This window comes from Dendrobates tinctorius, unplaced genomic scaffold (assembly GCF_039654945.1).
Source record: "Dendrobates tinctorius isolate UK_male_01 unplaced genomic scaffold, ASM3965494v1 ptg000075l, whole genome shotgun sequence".
NCBI lineage: Eukaryota > Metazoa > Chordata > Amphibia > Anura > Dendrobatidae > Dendrobates > Dendrobates tinctorius.
This window is the reverse complement of record NW_027361743.1, coordinates 23,551,540-23,572,527: the sequence shown is the minus strand read 5'-3', so window position 1 is coordinate 23,572,527 and position 20,988 is coordinate 23,551,540. Positions and strand designations below refer to the sequence as shown.

The window sequence follows — 20,988 nt, the reverse complement described above, 5'->3', positions numbered from 1 at the left end:
TATTATGTACCCCTAAGCCATACACATTGTGCAATAATTAAATATGGGGATTTTTGTGAGTAGTCCCGTCCTTGTTCTGAGGCATTTTGCTTATTTATATATACTTTCTGTTTTTATATGTTGGATTTAAATACCATAAATATAATTTTTTTATGGATCTGGATCTCTTCAGTGTTTCCTTCTCTATTATAAGTAAGGAATATTGTTTTTTATTCGGAGTTGGAAGTGCCATTGTTGTTATATATTGTTTTTTTGTGGACACTATTTTATGGAGAATACAGTAATAGCAAGAACTGGGCATTTCTGATCTGGTGATAGGTCATCTTTATCAGGAATCTGTCACCAGGTGTTTGTTATTCCATCTGAGGGCAGCCCGATCTAAGTAGAGACAGATACCCTGATTTGACACTTGTGTTGCTTACTGGGCTGCTTGCTGTCATTTTGAAAAAATGAGTGTTTTTTTCTACTGCCGATCAAGCATTTCTCTGAATGCTGAGCTCTGTATAATCCCACCCACACCACCGATTGGCAAATTTCTGTGTACACTGTGCATGGGCAGAAAGCTGCAATCAGTCATCCTGAAAGGAAATTTATCCAATGGGGACAGTTATGATGATGTCTGTAGAGTTCTGTGGAATATCTTAGTGCTATATAAGCAACAGAAATAAATAAATGCTCCTAATGAACTCATTACCTGCATTAAAGACAGCTGTCATACATAGTCACCTTTATAAAAGTCTCCTGTCCATAGACTCAATCAGTCAGACTCTAACCTCTACAACTTGGGCAAGACCAAAGAGCTTTCTAAGGATGTCAGGGACAAGATCATAGACCTGCACCATGCTGGAATGGGGTAAAAAACCATAATTAGGACGCTGGATGAGAAGGAGACAACTGTTGGCGCAATAGTAAGAAAATGGAAGAAATACAAAATGACTATCAATTGACATCGATCTGGGGCACCATGCAAAACCTCACCTCATGGGGTATCCTTAATCATGAGGACGGTGAGAGATCATCCTAAAACTACATGAGAGGAACTTGTTAATGATCTCAAGGCAGCTGGGACCACAATCATCAAGAAAACAATTGGTAACACATTACACCATAAAGGTTTAAAATCCTGCAGAGCCTGCAAGGTGCCCCTGCTCAAGAAGGCACATGTGCAGACCCGCCTGAAGTTTGCCAATGAACACCTGGATGATTCTGTGAGTGACTGGGAGAAGGTGCTGTGATCAGATGAGGCAAAAATTGAGCTCTTTGCCATTAACTCAACTAGCCGTATTTGGAGGAAGAGAAATGCTGCCTATGACCCACTGTCAAGCATGGAGGTGGAAGCATTATGTTTTGGGGATATTTGTTTACTAAGGGCACAGGACTATTTTACCACTTCAATTGGAGAATGGATGGAGCCATGTACCATAAAACCTTGAGTGACAACCTCCTTCCCTCCTCCAGGACATTAAAAATGGGTCGTGGCTGGGTCTTCCAGCAAGACAATGACCCAAAACATACAGCCAAGGCAACAAAGGAGTGGCTCAAAATGATGCACATTAAGGTCATGGAGTGGCCTAGCCAGTCTCCAGCCCTTAATCCCACAAAAAACTTATGGAGGGAGTTGAAGCTCTGAGTTGCCAAGTGACAGCCTCAAAATCTTAAGGATTTAAAGATGATCTGCAAATAGGAGTGGACCAAAATTCTTCCTGAGATGTGCGCAAACCTCATCATCAACTACAAAAAACATCTGACTGCTGTGCTTGCCAACAAGGGTTTTGCCACCAAGTATTAAGTCTTGTTACCAGAGGGATCAAATACTTATTTCTCACTGCAAAATGCAAATAAATTTATATAATTTATAAAGTGTGATTTTCTGGATATTAGTTTTGATATTCTATCTCTAAATGTTAAAATTAACCTACCCTTAAAGTTATAGACTGTTCATGTCTTTGTCAATGTCCAAACTTACAAAATCAGCAAGGGATCAAATACTTACTTCCCCTACTGTATAATATAGATTTTTGACCAAAGTTCATTCTGATTTCTCCATTCGCTATGACGGCTTCAGTATTATTCCTTAAATATTATAATTGTCAAGTGCAACATAAAAGCCATTACAGTATATCACTTATCACTCGCAGCTATGCAATTCCAAGAATGTCCCATAATATGAAGAGTTTGACGGCTCAAGACTAGCACGTACTTTACCGTGATGACTCACTACTCAAAAGCCATGAAGAAATGATTATGTATTGCTATGCGTATGCGCATTATGTAGAAATCCAGGTAATCCAGAATGATGGATAATTATCTACACCCTGGTCAGTTGTAAATGCTGAGAACTGTCATAAAAAGATTTGAGGAAAATAAAATTCTGCTATGGGAGATCAGTAGCATTCATCCAAAAGTTTTTTTTTCATAAAGCTCATGTGGATTAGTTTGAGAGTCACAGCAAATTCTGCAATAGAACTGTTGTTCAGATGGGTCATATATGATACATGCTGCAGAGAAAATTGGTGTAACTTGACCGGGGCTACAGATTGATATCTACAGTAAGGCACAGACTGCGACCCAAAGGGGATAAAAGGAAGGTCCCCGTCACTATGAGGCATGCCTTGGACAGGGCACGGTGACCCAAATGGATTAAAAAGAAGGTCCCCGTGACTAGGAGGCATGCCTAGGCCAGGGGGTGACCCAAAGGGGCTAAAAGGTAGGTTCCTGTGACTAGGAGGCATGCCTAGGCCACAGCACTGTGACCCGAATGGATTAAAAAGAAGGTCCCCATGACTACTAGGCATGCCTAGGCCAGGGGTGACCCAAAGGGGCTAAAATGTAGGTCCCTGTGACAAGGAGGCATGCCTAGGCCAGGGGGTGACCTAAAGGGGCTAATAGGTAGGTCCCCAGGACTAGGGTGTGTGCCTAGGCCAGGGGTTTTGTTTTTTATTTTATAAAATGCCATTTTTTGGCCCAGAATATGAGGGATCCTAAGATGGCATTTGGTAGGGATCAGGGTTATTTGTGTGGGGGCTGACATGAGGAATGGCATAATCGTGGCCATTCCTGATTGGTGGAGGGAACTGAGGTATATAGGGCTCCCATGGCGGTGAAGGAGCAGTCCGTTGGTGGAGCAGTGTCCCACCCTTTCTCCCTTCAATGTGAGTTTCTGCCATTGGTTTGTGGTTTTCTGGCCTTGATGTGGTTGTTCTGTGGCTGCTGTATGTCATGGCAGCTGTCTGGATCTGGTCTTTGGAAAGCCAAAGGGTGGCATGGTAAGAGGGGAGGGGACCCATTTGGGAGGGGAGCCTTCAGGGCCATGGTCTAAGAGGGAAAATTATATGAGGCACCATTTGGCAGGAGGACCCCTGATTCAGAGAGTTGCGATTGGGGGCAAAGAGGATAGATAGTGCTAGGATTTTATTGGTTGGTTTCCAAAGACCCCTTTCCTTTCCTAAGATGGTTAATGTTATAAAATAAAGGCTACTGCGTCCATTTACCCAAGTCCACAGTTGTCTGTCGTTATTGTTAGGGGGAGAGCAAGGGTAAAGGTAGGATGAAAAGGGGTGGAGGAAAGGTAGTTGGAAGGTTAAAAAGAGGACAGAAAGATCATCCTTTCCTCAGTCAAGTATGGAAATTTTTGCTACAGAAATTTACTGCATATTTCACCCCTTCCTATGGCTGGGTGTCCACAGGTGGGGCCCGGCCCTGCTCTGCTCTCATTCACATTGAGGCCGGTTTTGACACATGGTAAGGTTTTAATACTAGAGGTTAGGACCGTCCTGACTGGGTGCACCCTGGTGCTGGAGGGATGGCTTTTACGCTTTTTTTTTTAAAGGAAAAAACGAGTTTACAAAAGCACCCTACGTTATTTTCAGGCACCATTGCTTTTTACTTATAGATGGAGATGTGTTAATTTTATTTTTATCTTAGATTTCACCCTTTACAAAGAAAGGAAGTGAAGTTTGTGTTATGTCTGAGCAGTGGCCTGATTTGGATGATAAAACTAGTGCATCTTTAGAGACTTTTCTCTAACTTTACAGCACTTCTCAGTTAGTTTAGGTCCAATGTCGCCCCTTTTTATCAGTCACTCTCCTGTCAAATGAGCGAAACATTCAATAAATAAGTCTAAAACTTGATGAGACATAATGAGCACTCCCCCCACCCAAAAAAAATGTATGGTATATTGGTAAGCATATGCCTATGGCAAGTATAAAATATACAGGGATTTTTAATAATTAACTCATTAATAAGTATATAAATCTCTCTCTATAAAACTGAATGTATGTATGTATGTATGTGTGTATCACCAACCAATCACGAAGCATCTTTCATTTCACCAGCGCTGTTCAAAAGAAGCTGAGCTGTGATTGGTTGCTATGAACAACAGTTTTCCTTGCAACCAATCACTAAGCATCTCTCATTTCACCAGAGATGGTTAAAAGAAGCTGAGCTGTGATTGGTTGCTATGAGCAAGTTTTCCCACTTGACAACACCTCAGCAGACACTGACATGGTGGGAGAAATCTAGCATCCCCAGAAACATAAGCTCCCAGCCATTGTCTGCCCCCCAGAAAGGAGCAGAGAGCACATGACAAAAATGAATCCCCCCTCTCCCGTGCCCATATACACATCACACATCCTCCATGCCATAGGCAAATCTTCCCTCTTAAAGGGATCTCCGGTATGGAAGTCAGGGCAAATCCATCCAGCGCTTTGGTTTTGACCCCAGGCCTCTCTTAAAGGGATCCCCGGTATGGAAGTTAGGATCGTTCTACTCAGCTCTATGGTTCTGACCCCAGGATCTCTTAAAGGGATCATTGGTATGCACGTTAGGGCAAATCCACTCAGTGTTTTGGTACTGACCCCAGGCCTTTCTTAAAGGGATTTCCGGTATGGAAGTCAGGGCAATTGCCTGCAAATGCTCTGGTACTGACAGCAGGCTCTCTTAAAGGGATCTCCTGTATGGAAGTTAGGGCAAATCCCTCAGCGCTGATTCTGACCCCAGGGTTCTATTAAAGTGATCATTAGTATGCAAGTCAGGGCAAATCCATCCAGCGCTCTGGTTCTGATCCCAGGCTCTCTTAAAGGGATCCCCGGTATGGAAGTTAGGGAAAATCCACTCAGCGCTCTGGTTCTGAACCAAGGCTCCTCTTAAAGGGATCCCCGGTAAGGATGTGAGGGCAAATCCACTCTGCACTTTGGTACTGACCTCATGCCTCTCTTAAAGGGATCCCCAGTATGGAAGTTAGGGCAAATCCCTCACCGCTCTGCTTCTGACCCAAGGGTTCTATTAAAGGGATCATTGGTATGCAAGTCAGGGCAAAACCACTCAGCACTCTGGTTCTGATCCCAGGCTTTCTTAAAGGGATCTCCGGTATGCAAGTTAGGATAAATCCCTCAGCGCTCTGATTCTCACCCCAGGCTTCTATGAAACGGATCATTGGTATGGAAGTCAGAGCAAATCTACTCAGCGCTCTGGTTCTGACACCAGGCCTCTCTTAAAGGGATTCCTGGTATGGAAGTTAGGACGGTCCGTTCCACTCAGCGCTGTGGTTCTGACCCAAGGCTGTCGGGATGATGCGAGATATTAGGGGTAGTAGTCCGGTGACTCTGGCTGACGGGATGATGCGGGATATTAGGGGTAGTAGTCCGGTGACTCTGGCTGACGGGATGATGTCGGATATTAGGGGTAGTAGTCCGGTGGCTCTGGCTGACAGGATGATGTGGGATATTAGGGGTAGTAGTCCGGTGGCTCTGAAGGGATGATGCGGGATATTAGGGGTAGTAGTCTGGCGGCTGTGACGGGATGATGTGGGATATTAGTGGTAGTTGTCTGGTGGCTCTGGCTGATGGGATGATGTGGGATATTAGGGGTAGTAGTCAGGTGGCATTGATGGGACGATGTGGGATATTAGGGGTAGTAGTTCGGTGGCTCTGGGTGACGGGACGATGTGGGATATTAGGGGTAGTAGTTCGGTGGCTCTGGGTGACATTAGGGGTAGTAGTCTGGTAGCTCTGGCTGACAGGATGATATGGGATATTATAGTGAATGTGGCTATGCGGAGTGGGCGGGGCTCAAAACTCACCTTTATATATATATATATAGATATAATCATTATAATTTGCTATAACTAACCGTAGTTAGTTACTATGCCCGGGCAGCGCCGGGCTCTTCAGCTAGTTATGAATAAAAACAAAAAATAATACAAATAATAATTCTGACTTGCTTGTTGTTTTCTGTAATTAAGTCATTATGGCGGCTTTGATACAAGCACTGATGCAGGAAATATAATGAATATGTAATAAAAAGCGGTGGGGCAGGATCCCCCCCGATTTGATGGCCATTGTGTGGCCCCGAGCGCTGTTGTCTGCTAACCTCCAGCTCACAAAGAAAAGATGTCCCATTGAACAGATTGGTTAATACTCAGAGGCAACAGATGTCTACTGGAGCTGCAGGAGATCGGCAACTGGTGGTCTGTCCAGCTCCCGAAAACTTTCAATAGGCTGATGCATATGTCGGAATAATAGGGGCATGTGGCACGAGTGCAGCCTTTATGTTAACCCTTCCTGCACCTGCCTCTACACCACTCATCTACAAAGACCTTTAAGAGTGCGGCGTGCTCCCTAATACAGATCATAGCCCCCCTGCTGAAAGAGGGTCCTGTCACTGGACATCCCATACAAGCAGAACTCCCACTCTGCTCCTTCCACCCCCTCAACGCGTACATATGTAGTAGAGCTGAATTTGTCATTAAAAGCTACCTAGAGTCCTTGAAGCCCACATTTTAACAGAAAATACACTGGGGCAACGGGGCGACTTTGAGCCATAGTGCAAGTGAATGGGATACCACGAATGCAACATGGAACTAGAAACCAACCCAGCTTATTTGGACTTGCTTTTCATGTTACTTTGTGGGTCGCAATATGACCCCTTTCACTTGCGCTAGGCAGCAATCTTTGGAATGGTGACCGGTAATGCTGCCAAAGTCGCCGTGTAGCCACAGGCTTCGTGGCAAATACAGCGACAGCGGCACTGTATAGACAAGCACAAACATAAATAACCGTTCATTGGTCAGTCACTACTGGTTGTAAGCGCACCGTCTTAAAGGGGTTGTCAGGTTCAAAGCTGGCCGGGAGTATGTATAACTCATTCATGGAAGGTCTGAAACTGGCAAATCCTCACAGCGCATACGCTGCGGGGGATTCATAAATCAATTTGGACAGGATAGCCATTTTAATGGCATACAGCCAGGAAACTAATACAGAACTAATATTTTTATTTATTTATTTTGCTCACTTATATAGCGCCATTAATTCCATACTGCATTACATACATTGTCATCGCTGTCCCCAGATTCCCTATCTGAGAACCCAGAACTACATGCCCTGGTGTCCTCCACTCATTCCTGCGCCAACCTGCCCAGCACTGCTACATCCCTTGCGCCCAACACTACACCATCTACGTGTCACTTCACCTACTCTGCCCTGGGACTACAGCCCTGCCTGTGGAGGGCTATAACATCAGTGCTGCACCACACCATCAGTCCCAGAGGATCTGTCTGCAGCGTCGGCTTACATCTCCATTGCCGAACACCACAGGTGGCGTCACTAATTACTTATAAACTTTCTTCACAATAAACACAGTGCAACAACCCCCCCCTTTATACATTGGGCGCCCAGGGCCACGGGCCGGGTTCCAGCTGCTGTGACATCTCCCAGTGAAGCTCATTGGGTCCGGTACCGAGTACCCCACAGCCCTGGGATGGCGACCCAATTTTTGGCGTCACGAACAGGATGATGAGTCCCGATGCCATCGGGTTCTGTGTGCCTAAGACTAAAACCTTTTGAAAATGTGCAGAAGACCCAATTTAATAGACTGTAAAATGAACGCTAGAAATGGCCGCCGGCACGGTGAAGAAGGGCGTGACAACATGGGTGGGCCTAAGAAAAGACCGCAAACTGTCCTGGGCCTTCCCTGTCTGAACTTCTATGCGACAGCAACATGGCCCACCCCCCCGAGGGGTTCATATACTGGCCTGGTATGGAGGAGTTGGAAGACGCCGCCCTCAGAAGGAGGGGCGGGAGACGGTGGCGGGAAAAGAGCCCAGGAAGGAGGAAAAACGCCAGAACGCCATATTGGAAGGAGAAGGGAGGAGGCCTGCGGAGCGCGAGGAGGTCGAGCTAAATCTCCTCGGCGCAATGGCTGAAGGCTCCGACCCCATTTCCGAGATGGACCGCCGACAGCTGGAGGAGATTACCCGGCTAACACACCATCTGCAGCTGAGGCAGGAGGCATTGTGGAGGCTGAACTGGCAGCATGCCCCAGAGGGGCTTACACCCGCGGTACCCCAGTCACCGGTACCAGCTGTCGCTATACTGGATCTTCTCCAGGCAGACCCTGTGGAGCCTGCGGCCGCTGCCATACCATCGGCAGCACCCATGGTCCCCTCTCTGCCGTCACCACCGGAGGAGTTGTATGAGACCCTGGGAGCTGAAGCGGAGGAAGAGGCGCTCCCGCCTGGACCTGACGCGGCCATGCAGGCCCCACTGGAGACCCCCGCAGACCGGGAGCCACCAGTTATCCCATCCTCATCTCCGATATCCACCCGGGCAGCCACCACCACCACCGCTGCCACCCGGACTCGCACCGTGCCTGCACTGGGGCCGAGACTGCACCACCAGGAGGCTCCAGGTATAGATGCTGGCCCTCCTAACGGGCTACCCCCCAAATTCTCACTGCCGGAGGCTGGCCTGATGGAACTTGAAATGGGGGGTATTGGATGAGTCATCCAAGGGCCCTAGGCTGTCGGAGATGGGAAGATGGAAGAAATCCCTGCTGAGGAGGGTACGGTTGGAGCAGGCGCGCACTATTCGGCACCTTCAGGGCTTGGAAGAGTCTAGGCCGCTTTGGGATATTGATATGCATCCTGAGATCCCTTGGCCACAAAGCCCCCGTGTGGCTTCCTACCAATGCCAACAGGCTGCAGCCTCCTCAGATGTTAGGCCAAGGATCAGAGCGATAGTACCCCCTACCAATGAGGAACAGTATCCAGTAGTACCAGCTGCTACTCCTACTGAACTAATGGTAGCCGAGACATCACCAGCAACTGTTGAAGTCACCACCCCTGCTGTATCTCAGGCAGCAGCCATGCTATCTGGGAACCGGAATTCATCAACCCACGAGGAGGTGGACACCCAGAGCATCTCCCCTGGAAGCATCCCAAGCAACCATCTTCCAGAACCCCAGGAGGGGATCATTAGCAATAATCTTGATTTGAACTAACTTTTGTTGCCCAGGAGGGTATTAGCAAGTTTCCAGATTTTCTATTTTTTCTATTTTTGATTATGATGTTTATTTGTTGATCCTGTTGTTGCCCAGTTCTATTGGCAGCGTTCTTCTATTACTTGAACTGAGGAGATCATGGACGCTGAATGATCCAGAACTGTCATTGTAAATAGTTTTCACCTCTTTAGGTGCTTTCTCTTGGTTTTACAGAGGAACCTCACCTTGGAACAAGGACTACCTCGTTATAGGGACATTTCAAGACATGATGGCTGGACCAATGTCTACTCTTTGCAATAATGGATAATGCTTAGTATTTTTGAACAAGAAACTAGAAAGTGATAATGTGTAGTAAAAGTATTAATGACAGATTTTATAGGGTTTGATTGAGAAAGAAATATAGAGAATGTTTAACAATATTTGAATAAAGATGTGAGAATTGAATAAAAGTATGCAGGTGACGAACCAGGTGTTGACGGTTGTCACTCATTAAGAAAGTAGAAAACGTGAAAGCTAAAGAACAGAAATGTGTTGCTAGAAAATGTGTTACTCAAGCTCATAGTGAATTTGTTCCATAGCACTTTAAATTAGGTAACATAACTTTAAATATAGGTAGACAGTTAATTTGTTTGCAACGTTCAAGAAACAGTGCCTCCTACATTGGGAAGTTTAGTATAAGACATGTTCATTATGCAATATAAAAATTTTGTATGTTCCTGTATTGTCAACTGTGTTTACTTTGCAGCCCGCGGACGTGCTGTGTTTAACGGGGGGGTATGTGGCGCCCCTGAGACTCAGTCGCCACAGAGGTACTGCACCTCCTCCTGAGGTGTGGTACCCCACCATCCAGGTAAGGTGGAGACACCTGACCATGCTCCAACACCTACACCCCACATCACAAAGTAGTGTAGCAAAGCACCTTTGGCGGCTCCCTGCTTGGAGTATAGCAAAGCACCCATTGGTGGCTCCCTGCTTGGAACACGAAACGTGCTGGGAGGTGGGTGGAGTTAGTTTATATTACAGAGAGCGGGAAGAGTTGAGGTTTTGAGAAGTCAGTTGGTTAGAGAGCTGGAGAGAAGAAGATCCCCGGGGAGAGGGATAGATGGATGGAAGTGCTGCAGCAGATCCCAGTGACCTGGGTCTGCTGGCACAGAAAAGGAAGAGAGAGCAACATAGACTGAAAGCCTGATTCTCCATAGAAAGAAAGATTAGTACGGAACGTGAGGCGTAAAAGAGAACAGAGGACGTGGGTTAGAAGAGAACCCTTCCTAGAAGTTCTAAGCGCAAGGCCGGGGCCCGGTCCCCGAGGTTGTATGGATACTAATGGTCCTGCAGCAGACACCGGAGGAATAGAAGTAGTGACCACTTTATTCCCACACAAGACTTGGGGGCACAACAGCAACTGGATAGTGAGCCGGGACTTAGTAGCAAGGAGTCCCCGAAGCAGGCTACAGCTGTCTGCTGTACAAGTAGAGTTCATAAGAACATCGGACAGAAGGAATTCCAGTGTAACTCAGTACTAGGAGTACTTCATTTAAAGGCGCTATAAGAGGAGACGTTCAGAAAGGCACATGTTGGCGGAGTGTTGGAAAGGGGTATTCCATCTGGCCTGGAGGTTGACTGAGTCCCTGACCCGGAGGAAGGCACCTGTTTGTACGTCAGACTGTGAGTAAAGCTTTGGAACTACATGCCCTGGTGTCCTCCACTCATTCCTGTGCCAACCTGCCCAGCACTGCTACATCACTTGCGCCAGACACTACACCATCTACGTGTCACTTCACCTACTCTGCCCTGGGACTACAGCCCTGCCTGTGGAGGGCTATAACATCAGTGCTGCACCACACCATCAGTCCCAGAGGATCTGTCTGCAGCGTCGGCTTACATCTCCACTGCCGAACACCACAGGTGGCGTCACGAATTACTTATAAACTTTCTTCACAATAAGCACACTGCAACAACCCCCCCCTTTATGCATTGGGCGCCCAGGGCCACGGGCCGGGTTCCAGCTGCCGTGACATCTCCCAGTGAAGCTCATCGGGCCCGGTACCGAGTACCCCACAGCCCTGGGAGGGCGACCCACTACCGTGCTAATATATCATTGCGACCTAAAGCATGCTACATTGCACCAATACCACTTTCAATTAGTGATGGGCGAGTATACTCGTTGCTCGGGTTTTCCCGAGCATGCTCGGGTGTCCTCCGAGTATTTTGGCGTGCTCAGAGATTTAGTTTTTGTCAACGCAGCTGTATGATTTGCGGCTACTAGATAGCCTGAATACATGTGGGGATTTCCTAACAAATAGGGAATCCCCACATGAATTTAGGCTGTCAAGCAGCCGCAAATCATGCAGCTGCTTCAACAAATACTAAATCTCCGAGCACAACATAATACTGGGACGATACACGAGCATGCTTTTGAAAACCCGAGCAACGAGTATACTCGCCCATCACTACTTTCCATCATACAAAAGTGAATATACTATTGAAAGACCTTGATCACAGAGCTTGCAATCTATGCACAAAGGCATCAGCAAGCTGTGAGATTCATCCTCAAACTAACAACATTACAACTTAAAATACGTAGATAGAGTTCGGTTCTATCAATGTGTCAGAAAAGTTCTCGCTATTTTTTTTTATCCAGATGCAATTCTAGTAATCAGCTGTTATCTGTCAACTAAGCCCTCTGCTAAGAAAAGGCCTGAACAGTCAACAGATTCAGCACTTGCTCTGATCTGGGATCCATGTCCTCCTGTATCGAGAAAATTCAGCACCTGCTCTGGTATCCATGTCTTCTTGTATTGTGAAGATTCAGCACCTTCTCTGGGATCTATGTCCTCCTGTTTGGGGAAGATTCAGCACCTGCTCTGGGATCCATGTCTTCCTGTATCGTGAAGATTCAGCACCTTCTCTGGGATTCATGTTCTGTATGGGACGATTCAGCACCTGCTCTGGGATCCATGTCCTCCTGTATGGGGTAGATTCAGCTCCTGTGCTGGGATTCATGTCCTCCTGTATGGGGTAGATTCAACACCTGTGCTGGGATTCATGTCCTCCTGTATGGGGTACATGCAGCACCTTCTCTGGGATTCATGTCCTCCTGTATGGGGTAGATTTAGCACTTGCTCTGAGATCCATGTCCTCCCACTATAGGAAGATTCAGCATCTGCTCTGAGATCTATGTCCTCCTGTATGGGGTACAGGAAAGATATGTATATTTGTACCCTGTTAGCCAGTAGATAGAAGATTTAGAATTGAGAGTCCTCAGTGGTTGATACCTTTTAATGGCTAACTGAAAAGATGGTAACAAATTGCAGTGTGTTACCATCTTTTCAGTTAGCCATTAAAAGGTACCAACCACTGAGGACTCTCAATTCTAAATATTCACCTGTATGGGGAAGATTCTGCACCTGCTCGGAGATCCATGTCTTCCCTACATGGTGAAGATTCAGCACCTGCTCTGAGATCCATGTCCTCCATGTTTGGTGAATTTTCAGCACCTGGTCTGGTATTCATGTCCTCCATGTATGGAGAAGATTCAGCACCTGCTCTGAGATCCATATCCTCCATGTATGGTGAAGATTCAGCACTTGCTCTGGTATCCATGTCCTCTGAAGATTCAGCACCTGCTTTGGGATCCATGTCCTCCCACTAGGGGTGGGGAACCTCAGGCCCCAGGGCCATTTATGGCCCTCGATGACCTTTTATCAGGCCCCCGAGCAGATTCTCAGGGACCGCATTCTTGGGCAGGAGCTGTATTTTGATTGGCACAATCTCATTAATTTCTCCTTGCTCTGTTCACACATACACCCAGTGTTCACTACTGAACATTGAAGGGCATGCAATGAAAGATTAAGTCATGAAACCAGTGCCAGTCAGGATGTAATTTGTGGGCGGAGTTTGTATGGCCCCCGAAGAATGGAATAAATATCCAAATGGCCCTTGGCTGAAAAAAGATTCCCCACCCCTGCACTATGGGAAGATTCAGCATCTGCTCTGAGATCTATGTCCTCTTGTATGGGGAAGATTCATCACCTGCTCTAGGATCCATGTCCTTCTTGTATGGGGAAGATTTATCACCTGCTCTATGATTCATTTCCTCCCTGTTTGGGAAAGTTTCAGAACCTGCTCTGGGATCCATGTCCTCCATGTATGGAGAAGATTCAGCACCTGCTCTAGGCTCTATGTCCTCACTGCATGGTGAAGATGCAGCACCTTCTCTGGGATCCATGTCTTTCTTGTATGGGGAAGATTCAGCACCTGCTCTCGGATCCATGTCCTCCTTGTATGGGGAAGATTCAGCACCTGCTCTCGGATCTATGTCCTCCTTGTATGGGGAAGATTCAGCACCTGCTCTCGGATCCATGTCCTCCTTGTAACGCAATTAAGCTAAAGATCAATTCAGATGGAATGGTGTGACCTTAGCTGCACACTGTTTTACAATGGTTGAGGAGCTACAGTAGCAAAAGGTAAAGCTCTTTAAGGGCTTATTCACACAAAGCAACTTTTTCAGCCATATTTGCAGACTGATATGCTGTATTACAGTAATACCATGCAACAAATGATACGTGGTTCTTGGCCACACAGCAAGAACAACACTGAATAAATCCTATGGCTGGGGCTACACAGCAACTTTAGCCACGACTTAGTTTGGACAACTAAAGATCGCTCAGTACCACTGCAACGTAGTTCAAGGTATTGCAGTAGCGGCAAGCAAGTTGCAAATAATCGGACTAGTTGTGACGCTTTGCACCTTGCTTGCTGCGGCCCTGTGGGTTGCAATCTTACTCCTTTCATTTGCATTATGGCACATAAAGCGTTTTCTTTTTTTTTTGCGGTGTGACCTGTGGTGTGGCCAAAGTTGCCGAGTATCCCAAGCCTAAAGCAGAAGATTGTAACCATACAATACATACCCCGATGAGTTGGACCAAATGACAAACTCAGCTCTGCTACATCCAAATGAGAAAAATAAAAATAAAATCCATAAAATCCAGCAATTGCAATAATCCGCCGTGTACTCACTTTAGCTGGTGAACACACAGACATTGGTTTCCAGAGAGGTTTTAGCAGCAAAGTCCTTAACACAGTGCCAGCACCAGGATCACAGGCAGAGTGAACAATGAAGAAGGGAACAGATGGGAAAGGAGTGAATCTGCAGAACCTATTACTGAGTAGACATGCAGCCAATGAGGGAACAGCAGGCACACAATGACTGGCCAGGCAGATGCAAAGCAAAAAAAAAAAATCCTCCCTAGCTCTGTGTCAGGTTTGGAGGCTTCTAAGTTGATTTCATTCCCAGGGTCTGCCCCCGGGCAGCATGTGCATTAACGAGGGGCGTGCTGCAACAATGGCCCATACAAAGGAGGCAGCAAGGCAGCTGCTCTCTGAGAGTTGGAGTTATTAGCAAACAAGCTGCCAACAAAAAGCACCTGGCTCTGAACAGGCCTCACGTCCCCCCATTGTTTCCGAAATCACGAAACAAAGAAAGAAATTATTTGGTGGCAAAAGTTTATTATTTCCAGGGACGGACAGACAACGTACAGGACTAAGGGCGATGTTCATACGGAGGCTGCGCTACTTATATCCTGTTCTAAAATAAGTGTGGAAAACAAAAACTTCAGTCATTTGCAGGGTGCTAATGGGGACGTAGTGAGAGGAAGGGTGTGAATGTCGTGTCCCGTAGTGTCTCGGTGGTGTAACATATACAGAGACATTAATCAAGTATCAGATTATCTATGACCCTATACATTTTTGAAAATGTTCTCTGCTTTTAACAACTTTGCATGATTCTCCTTTAGGCCTAAATTACATCACATTTGTGTTTCCATTTATGATTCTTCCTAAAAGCCACAAAAGAGTCCCAGCTTGAGATATTGATTTTATAGGGTGCTTTCATTACTTTTATATGATGACTGATACTTAGCATGGATTATCTATATAGTATTGGTAAAGGTCTGCCCCTTTCACAATCAGATGTTATTATGACCTCCACCAGGGGTCGGGTTTAAACTGATATCACCAGTTTTAGATGAGATAGACAGGATGGACAGCAGTGTGAGCAGCCTCTTCTTACCTCAGCACCCCTGGTATCTCCAGTATTAGATCAGATAGACATGATGGACAGCAGTGTGAGTGGCCTCTTCTTACCACAGCACCCCTGGTATCTCCAGTATTAGATATGAAAGACAAGGTGGACAGCAGTGTGAGCAGCTACTTCTTACCTCAGCACCACTGGTATATCCAGTAGTAAAACAAATTAACAGATTGATAGGCTGGACAGCAGTGTGAGCAGCCTCTTCTTATCTTAGCACCCCTGGTATCTTTGGTACTAGATCAGGAAGGTGGGGTTGACTGCAGTATGAGCAGCCTATTCTTACCTAAGCACCATGGTATCTCCAGTATTAGAACAGATAGACATGGTGGACAGCAGTGTGAGTGGCCTCTTCTTACCACAGCACCCCTGGTATCTCCAGTATTAAATATGAAAGACAGGGTGTACAGCAGTGTGAGCAGCCGCTTCTTACCTCAGCACCACTAGTATCTCCAGTATTATATCAGGTAGACAAAATGGACAGCAGTGTAAGCAGTCTCTCATTTCAGTACTCCTGGTATTTTCAGTATTATATTAGAAACACAGAGTGTATAGCAATGTGAATGGCCTCTCCTTACCACACCTCCGATAACTCTACAATTAGATCAGATAGATAGGATGGACAGCAGTGTGATCAGCCACTTATTTCCTCAGCACTCCTGGATTCTCCAGTAAAAGATTGGAAAAACAGGCTGGACAGCAGAGTGAGCACCATCTTCTTACCTCAGCACCACTGATATCTCAAGTCTTAGATAAGAAAGACAGGATACAGCAGTGTGAGCAGCCACTTCTTTCCTCAGCATTCCTAGTATCTCCAGGATTAGATCAGATAGACAAAATGGACAGCAGTGTGAGCAGCATCTTCTTTTCTCAGCACCACTATTATCTCTAGTAGTAAAACGGATTAACAGATTGATAGGCTGGACAGCAGTGTGAGCAGCCTCTTCTTATCGCAGCAATCCTCGTATCTCCAATAATAGATTGGAAAAAAAGGTTGGACATCAGAGTGAGCACCCTCTTCTTACCTCAGCACTCCTGGTTCCTCCAGTATTAGATCAGAAAATCTACTGAGAGCACAACTTCCTACCCATGAACAAATGGGGCAAAGTTACATGCTTACAGGGACCTTTCCTATTAACATTCTAGGACAGGTTTCTTTCACCAGGGCTAGGACAAAGTACTTTATAGCCCTAGGAAGATAAGGCAAATGGCATTCTCACCGCACTCCTTTGAGGAAAAAGGATAAGGCCTGTTTCACACTTCCGTTTTTTCAAATCCGTCAAAATCCGTTGGTTTCCGTAAAAAAACGGATCCGCCATTTTTTTGCAGGATCCGTTTTTTTTGTCCCATAGACTTCCATTAGTGGTTACCGTGGATCCGTCAAAAAAACGGATCCGTTTTTTTAAAAACGGATCCGTTTGCATCAGTTTCCGTCAAAAAAACGGAAACGGATCCGTTTGGCGGACACAAAAACGGAAGTGTGAAACAGGCCTAAGCAGAGCTAGTGACCTTCTTTCTGGGAGTGTCTGTCTTTTAGCTCTCCATTTGGCACATTTACACAACTGTAAAGGTCAAATTTCTGAAATACCATTATTTTTTGATTATCTTCACAAAGAATGTTTTAATCTCCATTTCACAAGCTGTTTTCACACTGAATCCATTACTTTTCTGGATCTGCAGCTAACTGGTAAACCAGTAGAACTTATTGAAAACCAATGGAGGGCAATACAATTTAGATGCCTTTAGTTTCCACTGAGCCCATACTATTAAAATGATTCCTGTCATGTTCATAAACATGTTCCTCATCATAGATACAGAGAGACAGACTGTTTGTGCTTTGGGGCGGCCTGTGGTCAGGTCTTTCCTTGATTTTTCTGGCTTAGAGCAGGAGGATAAGACTCTACCTACTGTCCTGCCCCGGATCACGGTCATATCATTAACTGCAAACTTCTAACACTGATTACACAAGAACCACAAGACGTTTTTTTTTTTCACCCCAGGTATCATTTTAATCAGTTTAACAGCATCAACCTGACAATGCCTGTAGTTTACTTAGCAAAATCCTGCTGACAGGTTCGCTTTAACTGTTCACAATAACAGTAATTTTGATCAGGGGTGCCCAAACGTTTACATGCCACTGCATATGTTTTTCCACATATCATGTTATAACACACATACCTGGTGTGTATTCACTGTGCCTTAATTTTTTTTAACAATTTGAATAAACTCTTTACTATTTTATGAATTTCTACATCAGAAGCTGGATCTCTCGCATATATTGACAGCATACAGACCCGAACAACTCCCGAGTTTGTCACTCTTATCTCTGATATTGTTTGCGCAGAAATAATCTAACAGTAATGAGAAATATATTATATTGAACATTCAGTCTGAATCCATTCCTGGCTTGTACTCTATTAAAAACTGCATGTCTAATACAAGCCTAATGGTACATGCTCCTGGGGTATTTCGGCTACGAAATCTTAAGCAACTACCATTGCAGATATTGTGTGGCAAATCTGAGAAATCATCCGCAGCATAAATTCTGGATTTGAAATCCATAGTGCTGGATAATATATGCTGCACATATTCTTCGCAGTGAATGCATAAGATTTCTTAAACTCTCAGGCACAGAGCGGCTACTGTAGTACAGACGGACGAGGCGAAAATCTGCTCATAACGGTAGCAGTGCTTGTATTTTAATACATCTCATGCTGATGCCTGCATTGCAAATTGACCAGCGCTGTGGATGATATTGTGGCGTATTCTTGAGTACACATACCCTAAATGAAATGCAGCTACCTCTTTCTTTTGTATCCACCTCTACTTCCAAAAATTGCATCCACAATTTCATTCTATATTTCTATGATTTATTCCCATTGACTACACATTGAGTCCTTCGAAATGTGATGTTGGAGAAGGATGTTATCAATACCATGGATGGCAAGTAGAACACAAAAATCAATTTTGGAACAAATCAAGCCAAACATGTCACTCGAAGCAAGGATCACCAAGCTACAATTTGCCTACTTTGGACACATACGAAGAAAGCAATCACCGGCGAAGGACATAATGGTTGGAAGAGTAGAAGGAACAAGGTGAAGAAGAAGACAAGCAACCCGATGGCTTGATACTATTAAGACAACAGCGGAGAAGACCCTAGTGGACCTATCTAGGCTTGCAAAAGATCAGTCTAATCATAGAATCATAGATTGTTAGAGTTGGAAGGGACCTCCAGGGTCGTCGTGTCCAACCCCCTGCTCAACCATCTCAGACAGACGTCTGTCCAGCCTCTGAAGACTTCCATTGAAGGAGAATGCACCACCTCTCGTGGTGCATCTTCCTACAGATTGTTCCTACAGATCATTCCTTCCTAGTTCCTACACATCTTCCTATGAATCGTTTATTCATCAGGCTGTTAAAAAATGTTAAAAAACAAAGCTGTCTTCTTATATACTGTTATTAGATATTTTATTGTTTTTAGCAGAATTTGTTTAATGACAAAATATAATGCAATAAAAAAAGTTGCGGACACTTCCCTGGCACGCTATTCAAGTAGTCTATGCGTGGTACACCCTGACCCCTGGAGGACCACAACTCACAGCAGCATGCCATGTTTGCACAGTCTGTACATAGTGTACTTTTTTGCATATGAAGTCCTGCTTTACCATGAATCTTAAATAGTAAAGCTCAGATAATGGGAACAGATGGTAACTAACGTGCAGAACAAGGGGAGTTTTATTGTGTGCTCAGTCAATAGTCACAGAGACCTTTCCTAGAGCAAATCTGGGCATTAGGGACAGTTGGCTGCAGTGAAAGCCTTGTATCTATTGGAAAACTGTGTCCAAGAAAATTCCAATCTCCTTGTAAAAACATTTACTGATAGTGCGGTGTGGCGTCCTCATATGTTACCGCTAGTTTCGATTCTTTTCAGAGGTTTATAGTTTGTGTATTTGGATAAAGCACAGTTGCCAACTCCAAATGATAAAATCCAAAATCAACATGCAAAGTCACAGTGTTTAATATGGATGACATCAGGGGGGTACCATGGCAGATCATGCAGTCATTATGGGGTCTGTGAGTTGGGGGGACCTGATGCCGAGTGACACCGATCCACACCCACGCCTGTTGTCACAATTTCAACAGTATATACATACCTTGGAATAAAATGATGTAGCAAGAGGCATTACTAGATCGTACCTGCTGTGCGGACCCTCAGTCCTCTCAGTGCAAAGACTGGAGGGAATAGGGTCATTTATTTTTTAATGTCAGTATTTGGAGAGGGCTGTAGGAAACCTACATGATGCTGTGTGGCGGGAGCTGTGAGGGACATTGTTTTGGTTGGGTGTCTATCATGCTGAGTGGGTTTTTGGGGAGGGTGGGAAGAGTGGAGAGGGGACTATTAGGGCTTTTGCTATATGTCTATGTGATTTCTATGTACACCCCCTGGATGAAAGCATCATGTACTTTTAATGATAATCAACAAGAGTTTGAATTGGACCTGTCACTTGCCATAAATAAGTATTTTTTTTGCATGGTGTATATTTGGCTATTTTCCATAATATGGTGTATTTAGTTTTACAGTGCTGCTCTCAACTGTTTAGAAACTGTCTCTGAACAGTTTTGGTTAATGTTGCAGCCAATCACATACTCTTCCAGAAGTCGTAGTAAGTATAGAAATCGGAAAAGGACCTGGGCAGCTTAGGAAAAGGAGAAGCAGGCATCAGTTAAATGAGTATACTTCTCATAATTTATTCATTTTTAATCAATTTAAGTCGTTTATAAAAACTAAGGTCACAGGAGGAAATGGGTTTTAAAGTTATGTCAAGTCATTCTACTTTATAATTTGGTGTAAATTGTTCAAGTGTCCAATATAATGTTAGTAAAGTATTTTTACAGATTACTAAATGTTGACCTTGCCCGTCTAAGCTGATTATCGTGTTCTTTCTGCCTGGATATGACCTGCAAATGGATCATAAGCATTGTTTGAGCATGCACAGTGTATTTCCAAGTGATCTTACTGACCGCACATGCAGCTACTTGAACACTCATTGTTTGTACTGCATATATGCATGTTGCTAGATTTCACCGTATGGACTAATAAACTTGAGCAAATCCAAATAGCCTCTTGTTGTAATATGTTTAGTGCAAGAACTCCATTCCTGTCTATGAGTGTTCAGTTGCTAGATTTGCATGCTGTTTATAAAGCTAGAACAAAAAAAAACTCCCAGAAGCTCACACAGGGAGAGCATGTGACTCTATTTCCTGTTTTCCTGCATCTGTGTATGAGAGAAGCAGCCTGCTGTAGATGCTGCCAGGGGCGTACATAGAAATCATGGGGCCCAATAGCAAAAGTCTGAATGGGCCCCCCAGGAAAAAAAAAAAAATCAACAGGTGCTCTTAACTCCAGGCAAGCATGTTATAGGTCAAACAATTAATTTTATAGCTAGTCTTTGATTTTTTTGTCATTTGAGTAAAAGAAAAAGTAAAACACTAACATCCAATTTGATATATTCCTTGTAAAAGTCAAAATGGAAGGAGCTCATACAGTATATACTGCACAGGGACCCAAGTACTGTCCAGGAACTCATATATACTGCACAGGGGCCCAAATACTGTCCTGG

The 20,988-nt window shown here is 44.8% G+C and overlaps 1 protein-coding gene across 3 annotated transcripts in view; it reads right to left on the bottom strand.

The window, feature by feature from the left end:
• Positions 1–20,988, bottom strand: part of ZC3H12C (zinc finger CCCH-type containing 12C) — a 289,373-nt gene that overhangs the window by 75,401 nt on the left and 192,984 nt on the right. The window contains exon 1 of one of the 3 annotated variants that reach the window (XM_073583099.1): positions 14,187–14,786. The exons of 1 other annotated variant lie outside the window; for it this stretch is intronic. Coding sequence is in view for 1 of the 2 variants with exons in the window: in XM_073583098.1 (XP_073439199.1) it covers positions 14,296–14,319 (24 nt within the window). In the remaining variant the exon portion in view is untranslated. Of the gene's footprint in view, positions 1–14,186; positions 14,787–20,988 lie in introns of those variants that run through there. One more of the 3 variants, XM_073583098.1, reaches the window with a different exon arrangement.